This window comes from Mesoplodon mirus (genome assembly GCF_964341445.2).
Source record: "Mesoplodon mirus genome assembly, chromosome: 14".
Classification (NCBI taxonomy): Eukaryota; Metazoa; Chordata; class Mammalia; order Artiodactyla; family Ziphiidae; genus Mesoplodon; species Mesoplodon mirus.
The window spans coordinates 51,494,731-51,509,762 of NC_138990.1; the positions used below are offsets into that span (position 1 = coordinate 51,494,731).

Consider the following 15,032-nt stretch of genomic DNA (forward strand, 5'->3'; position numbering starts at 1 on the left):
AAACTATTTCTTGAATAGATATAATATTGCACTTTATACATTGTGCAATTCTAGAGCCAGGAGCAAACTTTGCTGTTATTTTGGTGTGTTTCCTAGACACTGTCTGGGAATTTAGTCTACAACATCTCTGACAGTCAGTACCTTACTTTGGCTTGAGCACTTTTGGGAATGGGATTCCATTGCTGATGAGGCCACCTGCCCCACTACTAGATGCCCTAGTGTCACAGTATTTTTTCTCCTATTTCCTTCTCCCTTCTCTAAACTAACCTCTCTCTTTCTGTCACTTCTAAATGTTGATCTTCTACTTCACCTTAAGTCCTCAACTTAAAAGCCTTTAAATACTGGAAGGGAAGAAGAAGTGTGGACAAAGGGAGACACCTTCCTGAGCACCCAATGTTTTGCAGAATTGACAGTGGGTACATTTATGTTACCTCACTAACTTCTTAAACAATCTAGTAAAGTAAGTAGCGTTAATGGCATTTTACTCAAAGTAGTAAAATTCTCCCCATTTGTCTATCTAATGTTGAAATCCAATTTTTAAAAATTTCTATATGTTCTGAGTCAAGAGCCTGGGATGCTAATTAAGATCTGTTCATGTATAGTTTCATGGAATTGGCTCCTTTTCACTATTTCTAACACTGAAAGCATAGTTCTTATTGTCCTAGGCAATCTCACAATGTTTTTGAGTCTTCACCAGTCACGTTAATGGTCTTTTTGCTGCATGAAGACATCATGGCCTTTGGAAATCACACCCAACAGAACTCTATTGCCCTTTTGAAGTGAGACCTTCTCTCTTAGAAATAATTCAAGCCCTGGGGAAATTTTGGCTTATTGCATCCTTTTCAGATTTGTGAGAAAATGTTTATGCTGAGGAGCAATAATTTTCAGTGCAGCCAGAGCATACCTATCAACACAAAAGCAACTCCTAAGCCATCAAGAGACTAAACAACCTGGACTAAAATAACATTGCCATTCTTGTTGAGACAGTCAGGAGTGATTTAGGGTCAGAGCTTGATGGTCACCACAACAAATTGTTTTAGAGATTTATTAACATTCCAAAGTCAGTGTTTAGAAATTCTTAATGAGTAATCCACCCATAGAAGTATATTTGGACTAAAATAGTATTTTACACTATGTGTATAAATTTTGGTTTGGTCACAGATCATTTTTAATAGGCTGAATGTTTTAAAAACAATTTGATCTTAAAAATATCATGGCACCAAATAACTACTTCAAATGTATTCTCTTTTTAACTAATTTTGTGGGTGACTTTGGACAAAAACCTCTTATAATTGAAGGGTTTTGGAAATGCTTTAAAACAATGTGGATTATTTAGTGTTTCTATTATTTAACTCTGGGGATTTCTTTCTGTTCTTTTATCAGGTTCTCCAAAGTACTTATTATTCGAGTTGGGTAAACTAGTTCAGCAGAGTCCCCAATGCATTTTCCAGTGTTGATAACTGTTCTTAAAATACTTTCAGACCTGGATATCTACCTGTGTGAGACCAGTAAGTAAGTATTTCTTTAAACTATTTTAGATTATATAAGAAACTCACCAAAATAATTATGCCAGAAAAACTAAAAGAAACATGTCATGGTATTAACAAGAGTCCTTTGGATGATGAGATTATGGGTAATTTTTTTTCTTTCCTTTTTCATTACTGTCGTATTTTAAATGATGAATGTATATTGCCTTTGCAATAAAGAAGCTTTACTTTTGAAAAAGCAGTTGTAGATACAATAATATCCACACATATGAAATGAGATCTCAGGTACATATGCAGGTGACAGAATGCTAAGCAGAGACACAGACACATCTACTGATTGAAGAAACAGATTGCAACTGGAGAGGCCCACTTGGCTCTCAGGTACTGGCTTCTTCACAGATTACAAATATAACTCCAAATATGGTGACAGGTCTTTGGTGTCAGGTTATTTCTAACCTCTTGTGGAAAGTCAATATCTTCCCAAAACAAATTAGCTGAATAATTTTGGGTTTGACCTGAGAATTAGTTTAGTTACTCTAGGTTGTTTGGTTCTAAGTAATACATTTACTACTCAGTAACAAGAATTAACAAGATAAAAAAATGCCTGTTTATACAGGAAGGTAATCAAACCTGTCAATTGTCCATTGTTGACTCCCATCTGCTTACTTGTAATTCTTGGGATTGACAGAATTTACGTTAAGGAAATCAGAGAAATGCTGCCCCAAAATGTCCTGGAAGAGGTACCAAGTTCTTATTATGAATAGAGTATAGGCAGATCCTATCACATCTAGAAGGCTAGCAGAAAGTCTAGAAAACTTCTGTCCCAGTGATGTTTACTAAAAGCTAGTTTAAATAAGTAAAACAAACTAAAAAACAATCCCTTAAAATGTTATAGTATCCACTCATACAAATATATACATATTCAAAGACAAACTTTTTACCATTTTTATTTTATTCTTTCTTTATCCATCCATCCACTCATTCATGAGTTTAGCAAATTCTTTTTTGGGTATCTTCTATATGAGAGGTAAAAATCTTAGCAGTTGGGCAGTACACCAGGGAACTAACACAAAAATTCCTGCATTCATGGGGCTTACGTTCTTAGTGCTAGAAAGATTAAAAAGTAAATAAACAAGTAAAATATAGAGTATGTCAGATGGGAATATGTGTTATGAGGAAAAATAAATCCAGTAAGAGAGGTAGGGCATGCCAATTGGGAGGTGGGCTTGGAGGGAGAGTGTTGTTTTAAATTATGGTGGTCGGGAAAGGCCTTACCAATAAGGTGACTTGGTTAAGAGATGTAAGAGTTGGTTCTAGACAGCTTTAATAGTCCCCTTCCAGAAGTGGGACAGCATTGACCCAGTGTTTCCGTTATTTTTATGACACATGAAATAATACTTCTTTTGATGCTCTAAGAGTAGTACCTTTAGCACAAGAGTATGTTTGCACCTGATTTATACAGCTGGTGGACAGACTCATTCAGATGTCACTCTTCAGTGGTACCACTAAACTAATACAGCCACACATATGGGCCTTAGTTTTTTTTTCTATTCATTCACGTGTTTGCCTTCTGAAGTTGACTATGAGCCCATTGAAGGCAGGGGTGAGACAATGATATGTTCGTCTTGGCAGCCTCAATGCCTTGTCTAGTGCCTAGCAATTGTCAGGTGCTCCATGACTACCAGTTGAACAAATTAACTTTGAGAGTAAAATCGACATTGACTTTAAACTGTTCAAGAGTGAATTCCCAATGGCCACGTTTACCTCCTAAACTATCCACAGTGGGTAACTGTCTTACATCATGATGACCTCTCAATTTCTCTAAGCCTTATATGGAGCTGGCATCAAGGACTTGCTCTGTAAAATAAAATGATGGTATGTTTCCAACAGGGATACTTTCGGTATAAGCATCTCTTAGAGGTTGTTCCTAATCCCACTTTCCCCATGACAGTGCTATAAAATGGGACAGCTGTCATGCCCACATTTTTCTACTACCTCTGTGACAGATAATCTGGTTTATATCCTTTCTCTGAGATGGTGTGGAGTGCCATTTTTCACACAAGATTGGGGGCAAAATTATGACAGCCTTATGATATCCCCACTTGGGAGAGCAATAAAAGGGAAAAAGGGAAGCCCAAAACTTTATTTTATAATGGAGTCCTGATTCAAGGCCATAATAATTGTATGGTTTTCGACTAGTTGCTAAATCTGTGTGAATCCCATGACCTTGTCTGTAAACTGGAAATAATAAACTACCTTACAGTATCTTTATGAAGATCAAGTTGTATAATATATGCAAAGCATTTGGTGTAGTGCCTGGTACGTAATGTGGATGTTCAATAGATTATTGTTAATATTTTACTACTATTAATAATACTGTTACTATTAGAGAAGTTATGCAAATAAGATTTTTTTTTTTACCAGTTGTTGAACGTTTACATGATCCCTGAGGATAACGCTCATCAATACATTTGCTCTTTAAACTTATCTCCCTCTATATACCTGTAATAATATTAAACCAAGTAACGTTTATAACAATGTACTCTTGAATGTCTTTATCACTTAAGAATATGAAGTGTAACATGTTGTATCAAAAAAATTTTTCAGGGCTTCCCTGGTGGCACAGTGGTTGAGATTCCGCCTGCCGATGCAGGGGACACGGGTTCGTGCCCCGGTCCGGGAAGATCCCACATGCCGCGGAGCGGCTGGGCCCGTGAGCCATGGCCTCTGAGCCTGCGCGTCCGGAGCCTGTGCTCCGCAACGGGAGAGGCCACAACAGTGAGAGGCCCACGTACCGCCAAAAAAAAAAAAAAATTTTTTTTCAGCTGCTAAATGGGATGGTATTTAATAGGGAACATTTCCGTGGTTTCAGAGCATCATACATGCTAAGGAACAGATTCGTAGGCATTTTGCGATCATGGTGGTTCACACAATCTCTGTCACTTTGATGCTTTTCTTGCAGAAATATAGTCAGTGGAAGTCATTATCTTTTCAGGTAGGAAAGGCATGCTTTAATGGATGGCAGAACTCTAGTCTGATTTTTTTTCTTCTTGTTTCTTTAGAGTCTTGAGACTCTAGGACAGAGACCACCACTAGGCACAAACATCACCTGCTTGCATGATTATGGAGATGGTCTACATGATGTTGAAAATGCCCCTAGTTTTTTGACAACGGCTAAATAACCATGGGGTCAAGTGGACTTGGGAAAGCGGCAACATTAGATGAACTGCTGAGCACTTGCATTGAGATGTTTGGTATGAGCCTTTTCTCCCTTCTGTACATCTTGCTACTCTTACTTCCCCCTGTTCAGATGTAGGTGTGGCTGTGGAACAGAATTCAATCTCCTTGGTATTTAAGGCCTTTTTGATTGACCCCAATCTGTCTCCCCCGTATCACTGCCCTCTGCATTTCCTTCCCTTTACTGCCCACAACTGATACCCCAGCCATACTATTCACTTAATGTTTCTGGAACATTCCCTGCATCTTTCTACCTCAATGCCTTTATCATATTACTTCACTGAAATTCTACTTCAGAGCTCATTTCAGATGTCACCCTAGATGTTCATAATATCATTCCTAATCTCCTCTGTCAGGAACGCTGATTGCTTCCTCCACTCTCCCACAGCCCTTTATGACTTTCTTATGGTACGTGGTATATGCTGCTGTGATAATTTCTTGGTCTTTTGGCTTAGACAAGAGTGAGTTGCCCAGAATGCTCCTGCATTCTGTCTTTGTGTATATGTCTTGTATCTCTTACTAGGTTGTATACTTTACAGCTATATGCCTTTTATGTTGTTCATCTACCTCAGCATTTTGGATTATTCCTTTTACAAACAGAGTCACAAAGGAGTTGTTTGTTGAACTGATTGTTATAGGAAGAGTTAAACCAGACATAGAAGGGTTGCCAGATAAAATACAGGATGCTCAGTTAAATCTGAATTGCAGATGAGCCACATTTTTAGTATAAGTATGTCCTAAATAGTGCATGGGACATACGTATACTAAAAAATTATTTGTGGTTTACTTAATTCAAATTTAACTGTGTTGTGTATTTTTATTTGTGAAATTTGGCAACCTTACATCAGAGGAAGGGTGAGACCTACCCACTTAATTTGCAAGGAAATACCAGCAGAAGTAGGAGGAAAATGATAATTGGGTCTACAAGAAAATTTTGACACTGATGTTTCTCTACTGATATTAGAAAAAGAGAAAAGTAGTATGTACTGTCGTCTCCTCACCTCTCATTTTATTTTATTTTTTAACAGATGACAATGGAGAGCTGAATAATAGTTATTTGCCAAGAATAGTTCTACTTATGCACCGATGGTATTTATCTTCCACTGAGTTGGCAGAAAAACTTCTCTGCATATATCTTTTCAACTACTGTGTAATTTTTACAATCATAAATCAAGTTCTGTATTTAGATAGAGTGTCTAACCACAGCCAGTAAATTAAGATGAATAAACAGTCTTCAGTCAGTTATCCAGCTGTTTTGTGAATATATATAGATGTCTAGACAAAACATCTGGATGATTGACCAAATAGTTAACTATCCATCTGGATGTTTTGGCTCTGCTTGGAAATAATCACTAGATATAAAATGAAACAGGAGCTGTAGACTGAATGTTTCTAACTTGTCTTAAATATTTCTGCTGTTAGTGTAATGAAAGAATATTTAACACTGATTCAAGAGCTAATTTATTCCTTTTAGGAATGCAGAATGGTGGACCTAGAGGATACAGTTTAGACATATGGAAATGCCAGCCAAAATAATATGATCTGGCTCAGGCATAAACACCACCTAAATTTTCACATCTTCTCTTGCTGGCAAGACACAAGAAATATTCTAGCAGGTTTATTACAATTTGTTAATTGATATTAATTTTAAATTTTCTCCTGATATAAAAGCAAAACAAAAATCCATAGTTAGAAATCCCATTCTATAATAAGGGCTTTTAACAGTCCACCACTTTTGTACACGGTACAGTCCTAAAAGGTAGATAAGAGCCAAATGACTGAAAATGGCTACAAAACAGTCACACATTTATACAGAGGTTTTATTCCCCGAGATCTAATGTTTATTATATAACCACTAATGTTGGTTCCTACAGTCTTTGCCGGCTGCAAGCCAAGGGGTCCTGCAGATGAGTGAGAAGCCTTGCAGGACAAAGGGAGCCTCAGAGGGAGAGGGTCCATTGAGTACTATTAGGGCCAGTGTGGCTTCCATCTGCTTACTTCAAGCTTCCTCCACTTTCTACTTCTTTCTTCCAACATGCCCCCAACCTCGGGGCAGAAGGGGATGTTAGAGAAGATAAGGGGACATTCACCCTGAACAGAGGTCCCTGGAAGTGAGCAAAATACTAATACCTAGTGGTCCAAGGATTCCACAGGTCCCACTACTGAAGGGCAGTACATAGAGAAGGATGGAGGGAACTGCCTCAGTCTGGTCCACCCACCTCAGGATGCAAACACTGTCCAAAAATGTGCCCACAAACAGCACTCTCATCATTAGCATGTCTGCTGCTATATGAAACACAAATAGAAAGGGATATTTAGGCACAGTAAAGTTTAATATCTGAAAGTACAGATTGTATGAAAGTTGAAACTGCCTATGAATTAACATTTCTTTAGATATTCCTCCCTTTGGATTCCTTGCTCACTGCATATCCATGGTGACTGGCATATAGCAGGAGCTCAATATATGTTAGTTAAAAAGAGTATGACTAAATAGACTTGAAACTAAATCACAACACAACATGTGTATTAATATACCCAAAAATGACATTTTCAAATACTAAAGAAATTAGAGTACTTATATAAAGCATTAATCCTATATATAAAATCTTTGTGGCTAAAATGGTGCTTTTATGTACTATTGGTTGGTAGTATATTTGTAATTACAGTTGACAGTCATCACTTGGTAAGTGCTCAGGAAGGTAAAACTAATTTTATAAATGGCTTCTCTTCCAGACCAAAACAGTACATCCCAGAGCAATAATACATTGTGTCAATTATTTAGCGCTGATGTCACCAGAACGCACTTTTCTCTCCATTTGAACGTTCACATAACCCTAATATTCCTAGTATGGCCCTCTTATTAGGAATTCATCTAAATTGATCAAACAGCTGCAGGTCTGTGCAAAGGAACGTGCAAGGATTTTTCTTTAACTAGTGTACGTATCGAAATGCCAGTGGAGAAAGCTGTGATGAATTTCGATTAAAGATCTGTTACTTCATGAGGTAAATATTTATGAATTTAATTGTCTTGTAGTTTCTAGTTCTGCAATTGTTGACAGTTTCCTTTTCACCATACAACAGACCAAGCCTGACAATAGAATCGACTCAAGTCCCCCTTTTATTGATTTTATTAAAACTGGCCCTTCTCTGTTCCTGGGAGTAGAATTCATCTCTCTTTTGGACTGTAGATCAAGCAGTGTCAATGTGCAGCTCTTAGAAAGAGTACATTCATTTTTTTCTACTCCCTCATCATGCACATTCCCACCTACTTGCCATGAATTGGGATAAGGGTTTCTTCTCAGCAATGGTTCTGAAGAGAGAGAAAGAAAGGCTCAGGGTGGGAGTGGTGGATTTGAGTCCTTGATTAAAGGCGGGAAGAGAGAGACTCAATGTGATGGATGAGGGATGGGAGATTGCTAATTTGGCTTGTGGTCTTGATGCATTGTTAAATGTAATCTGTAAAATGATACCATGGTTTCCATAGAAGTCTAGCTTGAAATCTTCCAGTTGTCAAAAATACTTAATGCCTTTCAGGTACTGGATTCTGAAGTTTCCCGCAGAGTTTAATTTGGACCTCGGTTTGATCCGTATGACTGAGGAATTCCGGGAAGTAGCTAGTCAACTAGGATATGAGAAACACGTCAGCCTCATCGACATATCCAGCATGTAAGAGTGGCACAAGCTTCTTTCAAACATGAGTCCACTGTTTGAGGGAGGGGGTAGTGATGACCCCACTTAACCTCCATCCATACCATTTCAGAATCAAGGTGTGCTTCTCTGAGGAAAGCTTTGGTGCAATGAGCACAGTCCCATCGGACAGAGTTTCTCTCTCCAAGCTTCAGTTTCTGTATTTGTAAAACGGGGATTGTACTTTCTCATGGGGTATTATGATCATCCAATGAATACCTGAGATAATATGTGAAAGCATTTGGCACATAACAGATGCTCAGTACTTGGTTACTGAATCTAGTCTCCTATGCCCTTGCCACTCATAGTGTGGTCTGTGGATCAGCAGCATTGGCATCACCTGGGAGCTCAACAGAAATGCAGAATCTCATGCCCCACCCTAAACATGCTGAACTGGAAACTGAATTTTAATAAGATCCCCAGCTGATTCATATGCTCATTCAAGTTTGAGATGCTCTGAGGTCAGCCTGAGACTGTACAAATGTTGACCATAGTAGTGCCATGAACTGGTTAGCTCAGTGATTAGGAACTTGGTGCTAATTAGGCTAGCATTTTATATTGACTAGCTAACTTTGTAGACAAAACTATTTTAGGCCTGTGAGTATGGTTATCCATATTGCAAATATGTGCTCTTGTGTCCTAGGCATTCATACTCTAGTCTCTTTTCCTAGAATACTTCTTCAAGAGTGATCAATGGTGAGTGATCAGGAGTTATTAAGGATGTTGTTAAAAATAAGGATTATTCAGCCTGACTCCTCTACTTACTAGCTGTGTGATCTTGGGTAAAATTTTAATCTCTCTGTGCCTATATTTTCTCATCTATAAAATGGGAGTAATAGTAGTATTACCTGGTAGAGTTGTTGTGAAGATTTAATGAGTTAATACTTGTGATTATAGTGGTGCCTAGGACATCTAAGAGTTTGATAAATGTTTATACTAAAAAATACAGTTTATTCAGATTATTCATTCCTAGTAAATCAGAATCTCTGGTAGTGAGGTCTAGGTCTCTGTCTTTATAACAAGCTTTTCAAATAATCCATATGTTGCTGAAGTGTGAGAACCAGCTTTTGATGGTTTCCATCACCACCTATATATTGATAAACTCCAAAATTTATATACCTAGCCCTAACCTCTCCCTCATGATCCAAACCTTACTGGCCACAGGAAATACCAAGTAAGGGATTCTGGATGAATCAGTGCAAACCCACACTGTATGGAAAAACAGCTCGAAATTTATATTCTATTGGCAATGGGTCAGTGGTTTTCTCTTCAAATATGAAGGACTGGGCGTGTATTTTGCACAAGCCCCTGGAAGCAGGCCAAGAGTTACACAGTCAGTAGGTTAATAACTTCCATTGAGTGAAATGAGCTTTCAGCACATTGACCAGACTCACTCTTCTTTTATAGTCCTTCCTATGACTGGATGAGAAGAGTCACACAGAGGAAAAAAGTATCCAAGAAGGGAAAAGCCTGTCTGCTCTTTGACCATCTGGAGCCCATTGAATTGGCTGAGCACCTCACTTTTCTGGAGCATAAATCTTTTAGAAGGATCTCAGTAAGAAACTGGACATTTATTCTTCCAAGGATAACAACCACCATGCCAACTTTACCAAGAGCTGCATTTTCATACTCTGAAGTGTTGGCAGCCTCTGTCACTGTGCTCCACTGGAAAAGTGCCCTTAACTCACAGGAACAATCCCTTTTAACCAAAGATAAATATTATCCTGTCTTTATTTTATGGCTCAGGAGCTATATTTCTGTTGCTATTTTCAATGTCTCCTTTCATAGGATTAAAGCGTGATTTTCTAAATATTCAGTGGAGATTTAACCATTCAAGGTTTATTTAGCTTCGTTGACTTCTCCCAAGTGAACATGTTTAGCTGTGCCCTTCATTTTGGAAGAAGAAATATTTATTTAGGTTGGGATACGTATAAATGCCTGATTATGGATATAGGTTGAAAATAGGAATTGTAAGATTTCAGGAGAATCTCAACATCAGGTTGTTTCTTTCTCAGGGATGGATATCCTGGATTAAATTTTTCTTTCCTACTCCTCTGCATCCTTTTTCTTCCTCCTGACTGTGATCTCTTCCTAGCCACCTACTCACTATCCATTTGTTATGATATTTCCACAATGGTTCACAAACAGCCTTTGTCTTTGTCTAACCAAGCTCTGGGGAAGTCACTCCTTCTTTTCCAAGATGCCAAAGAATGAATTACGTTATTGCTTGCAAATAAGAACATGAGGTTAGAAGTATGGATTTCTGAAAGACTGATTCTTTTCACTAAGTAACCCTACTTGGAGAGGACCTTTTGATTCCCCACAGGCAGGCCATGAGAGGGAATGCCCTGCTCTGTTTATATGGTAGGAGGCTCATATGTATCTGATGACATCCATGCTGACTTCCTGAATATGTGTCAGCTTTGCCAAAGAGCAGCCTTACTCAATTTCTATTTTTTCTCTTTTCTTCTTGAAAACACATTGCAAACTTATTCTGACTTGAAATTATGATATTTATATTCATTTCCTCTTCTTTAATGTATGCCATTGTATCTCGAACTTGCCTGACCATTGGAATCACCAGTAGTGGGTGAAAAATGGAGATTCTTAGGTTATTCCTCTGGAACAGTGATCCTTTAGGTCTGACATGTTCCCCAAAACCAGTATTTTAGCAAATGCCCCAGGTGGATCTTATGATCCAGCAAATTTTGGACTCACTGGAATATGACTTTGAGTCTTGTCCCTTCCTCCTCCCATCAACACTGTGGTGTGTAATAAGTGTGCATCTGGGTGTGGAAGAGTGAAATGCAGCAAAATAACATGTTAAAGATACAGATATATTCAAACTTGTAAGATGCCGTTATAAATGTGAAATGAAAGAAATCGTTATGCTATTGTGAAACATTATCTCACCTCTTCCATGCAACATTCTAATTTATAATTTTTTCAAAGACTCCATTATAATTCAGAGTCTCTGAATCTTCCTTTACTAGTTCACTGATTACCAAAGCTATGTCATCCATGGCTGCCTGGAGAATAACCCAACCTTGGAGAGATCTATTGCTTTATTTAATGGAATCTCTAAGTGGGTCCAGTTGATGGTTCTTAGCAAACCAACCCCTCAGCAAAGGGCAGAAGTCATCACAAAGTTTATCAATGTTGCCAAGGTATGTATGTCTGTTAATTAGATTGGGATTCTCAAAGGAGTCTATATATTCATTCACGCTATTGAGAAAAGTCATTGAAAAAATTTGGGGTTCACAATATAAAAGCCAATTAAACTACCCATAAATGTCTAATGAGCAAATATACTTCTCTCATGCGAGAAGATTGCTTTTAATTGGCCATATTTGGAAGCATTTAATGTAGCTGTTTTTCTGTGTAATGATTGATATATTTTTCTAGTGGATTTCATTTGTACTTCATTTTGAATTGATACTATTTTCCCTACATTCTTGTTGTTAAAGTGTATGACTTCATCTGTACCTCAAAAAGGTCAGAATAATTCAAAAATTGTTACAAAGTATTGAAGTTAACCTTTTTTATTGCAGAAGCTCCTTCAGCTCAAAAATTTTAACACCCTGATGGCAGTGGTAGGAGGCCTTAGTCATAGCTCCATTTCCCGGCTCAAAGAGACCCATTCTCATCTTTCTTCAGAAGTTACAAAGGTACAGTGGATCAGATCATAAACCAAGTAAAAAGTTCATTTGTAAGTTGTTTGGGGGTAGGATGATCCTAACAAATGTCACTCAGAAGGGGAAAGTTTTCTTCTTAGACAATAGGAGGTTACAGCCATACCACCTGGAAAAACAAGATTATAGGTGGCAGCAGTGTCCTAATAGGAATGCTTTGAACACCATTAACATATTGCAGTTGTAAATATTCAAAAAATATGTGTTTGGTGCTTACTATGTGATAGGCATTGTGAAATACATGGGGGTTACAAGGCAAATATGACAGAAATCATTCCTACCGTCCCGTCCTCAAATGAAGTCATTGAACACCTGCTCTCTTCATAGTACTGTGTTCAACACGGTGGAAGACACAAAGGAAGGGGGGACAGAAAGAAATCTTTTGTATAGAAAGCCCTCATATTTATAGCTCAGTTTTCAGGGATAAAAAAAAATTTTTAAGCAATGATTGTTTCCCAAACTGAACTTTTTCTGCCATATTTATTTCCAGACCACAATAATATTTTTCCTTATTGAGCAAAAAAGAACATTTCATCCTTATGAAAAGATTTCCTTGTAAGCGTGTACTTTGCTATATCAGTAAGGACACTTTCAGCTGTAAGTTAAAAAAAGAAAAATCTTGGAATTGCTTAAACAATAAGGAAATGGATCGTCTCACATACCTGAAAGTCCAGAGGCAGGGCCAAGTCCAGGCATGGTCTGATCAGAGTTCTGGCTCAGTTGCTCTGTATTCCTCTGAGTATGAGGTTTTTGTTTTAGTTTTTGTTTTTCATCGGATTGGTTTCCCTCCTGATTGGGCTGTCTGCAGCAACAGGAAAATTATGCTTTCTTGTTTATGAAAGTTAGAGATAGGGAAAATCTCTCTTCAGCTCTGCACCCATGGAATAAAAGACCTTCTTTTTTAGACAGATTGGACCATCTCAAATCACATGCCCACCTCTGGGCCAATAACAGTATCCAGAGGAATACAATGTACTGATTGGCTTAACTCTGTGTTCCTGAACCAATCACAAACCAGAGGGATGGAATTATGAAGATGGTAGATCAGAACCCATCCTTGGATCTGGGCATGGAAACAGCATCATCTGAGACACATGGGAAAGAGTAGACTGATCGAAAGTAGACACATGGGTCTATTGGGAAGGTATGGCTGCCGTTAGGCAACCAACAATAGCTTGTGCATATAAACAGGAGAATATAAACCACAGAAGCACTGCTGAGTGACCTCAAACACTGCACCCTTTCCAAGTATAATGGGGCTCATTATGTGTTTCATTTTCCTTTAGATTAGTATTGAATTTCCAGTAAAGAACAAAACATATTTTAAACGTTGTAAAGAATAAGAATTCAGTGGAGGCTCATATAAGCTTGGAACCACCAGTATGTCTTCAAAAATTATTTATTTGAACTCCTCTTTCTTACAGAAAAGAAAACTGAGGTCCCCAAAAGTGAAGTGACTTGCTTAATGTCACCCTCCTAGTTAGTGGCAGAGTCCAAAACCACAGCTATCTCACACATCAGTATGACTATTCCTACCTCATACTGGCCCCTTCAAGTTATATCTTGAATGCAACTTTCTTGGAACAACTAGGAAATTTTAATATACTACATACTTCAATACAATACATGCTTATATTTGTGGATTGTAATATTTCCATGAATTACAAAATACTTATATATACATGATGCTATTTAACATCTCAACACCCCTAGTAGGTAGGCAGAGGTGTGGGCTATTTCTCTTTTGCCACAGAATGGAACAGGCTGTCCAACTCATAGCCAAGCCTAGTACATTTTTCTAACTTTCTTTTCCCTGGTTAATATTTCCCTGCATCAATGTTGGTACAACTGATACTTCTTTCAGTAGGCGAGGAATTTCCTAGCCACACACTGTTGGGCCTGAGGGTGGGCAGAAGGGAAGGCTGTTTGAAAATACTACTTTTCCATCTGTTCCCAGAACTGGAATGAAATGATGGAGCTGGTCTCCTCCAACGGCAATTACTGTAATTACCGCAAGGCCTTTGCCGACTGTGATGGCTTCAAAATCCCAATCCTTGGCGTCCACTTGAAAGACTTGATAGCAGTCCATGTCATTTTCCCAGACTGGATGGAGGAGAACAAAGTGAACATTGTGAAAATGCACCAGCTCTCCGTTACCTTGAGTGAACTGGTCTCCCTACAGAATGCCTCTCACCACTTGGAACCCAACCTGGATTTGATCAACTTGCTCACGGTGAGTCCAACGGACTGGAGTTTGTGCTAATAACTCTCCTGCACCTCACTTCCCAGGGTATGCAGGAAGATCCATGCCAGCACTTCACAATGGGGGTGGGGGAGGGGTTGAATTCAGGGTCAGTAGCTGGGAAGAAATCTCAAAGGATGAAGGGAGGGAAACTCACACCTGTAACCCAAGTGACTTGAGACACCAATCTCCGAGCAAAGAAAGTTCCCTTTGCTTTGAGGGTTCCAGTCTCCGCCTCCACGGCTCTGGTTTCTGCAGTTCTTAGAGAGGCCCTCCAGCCCTGTCCTCTGCCTCATCACACTCATCTAATTCATCACCTCCTTCTATATGCCCTCAACTCATCGGCTTCTCTTGATCCTCACTGCACTGCTGTAGTTGAAGCCTGGAGTAATGCGGGGACCTCCTCTGAGATCTCCCTCCCCGTAACCCCCACCAGCCTCCCCAAACCACCAGATGCAGGTCCCAGTCTGCCACTGGAGCCCTTCACGACTTGTTTTCTGACTATCAGTTTCTCCTCGTTTGTTATCACCCGACCCCGCATCACACCTGCCTTTGAGGAATGTGGGACTTATACTTTCCACCACAAATTGCTGCCTTCTACTTTCTGGCTTTGCATTTTCTTGGAAAATTCCTTCCTTACCCACCCCCCAATCCCGCCATGACTAGCTTAAATTCAAAAGCTTCTGT

The 15,032-nt window shown here is 38.8% G+C and overlaps 1 protein-coding gene and 1 long non-coding RNA gene across 5 annotated transcripts in view; both read left to right on the forward strand.

The window, feature by feature from the left end:
- LOC309815238 overlaps window positions 1-15,032 on the forward strand; it is a 1,174,291-nt gene that overhangs the window by 99,141 nt on the left and 1,060,118 nt on the right. The gene's annotated exons all lie outside the window — the stretch shown is intronic.
- RASGRP3 (RAS guanyl releasing protein 3) overlaps window positions 1-15,032 on the forward strand; it is a 103,310-nt gene that overhangs the window by 59,832 nt on the left and 28,446 nt on the right. For 3 of the 4 annotated variants that reach the window (XM_082641897.1, XM_082641900.1, XM_082641898.1), the window contains exons 2-10: window positions 1,384-1,512; window positions 4,550-4,741; window positions 5,753-5,855; window positions 7,665-7,727; window positions 8,259-8,390; window positions 9,819-9,966; window positions 11,405-11,578; window positions 11,963-12,079; window positions 14,061-14,336. In XM_082641897.1, the coding sequence (XP_082498023.1) occupies window positions 4,672-4,741; window positions 5,753-5,855; window positions 7,665-7,727; window positions 8,259-8,390; window positions 9,819-9,966; window positions 11,405-11,578; window positions 11,963-12,079; window positions 14,061-14,336 (1,083 nt within the window). In that variant the 5' untranslated portion in view covers window positions 1,384-1,512; window positions 4,550-4,671. The remainder of the gene's footprint in view (window positions 1-1,383; window positions 1,513-4,549; window positions 4,742-5,752; window positions 5,856-7,664; window positions 7,728-8,258; window positions 8,391-9,818; window positions 9,967-11,404; window positions 11,579-11,962; window positions 12,080-14,060; window positions 14,337-15,032) is intronic. The other variant, XM_082641899.1, reaches the window with a different exon arrangement.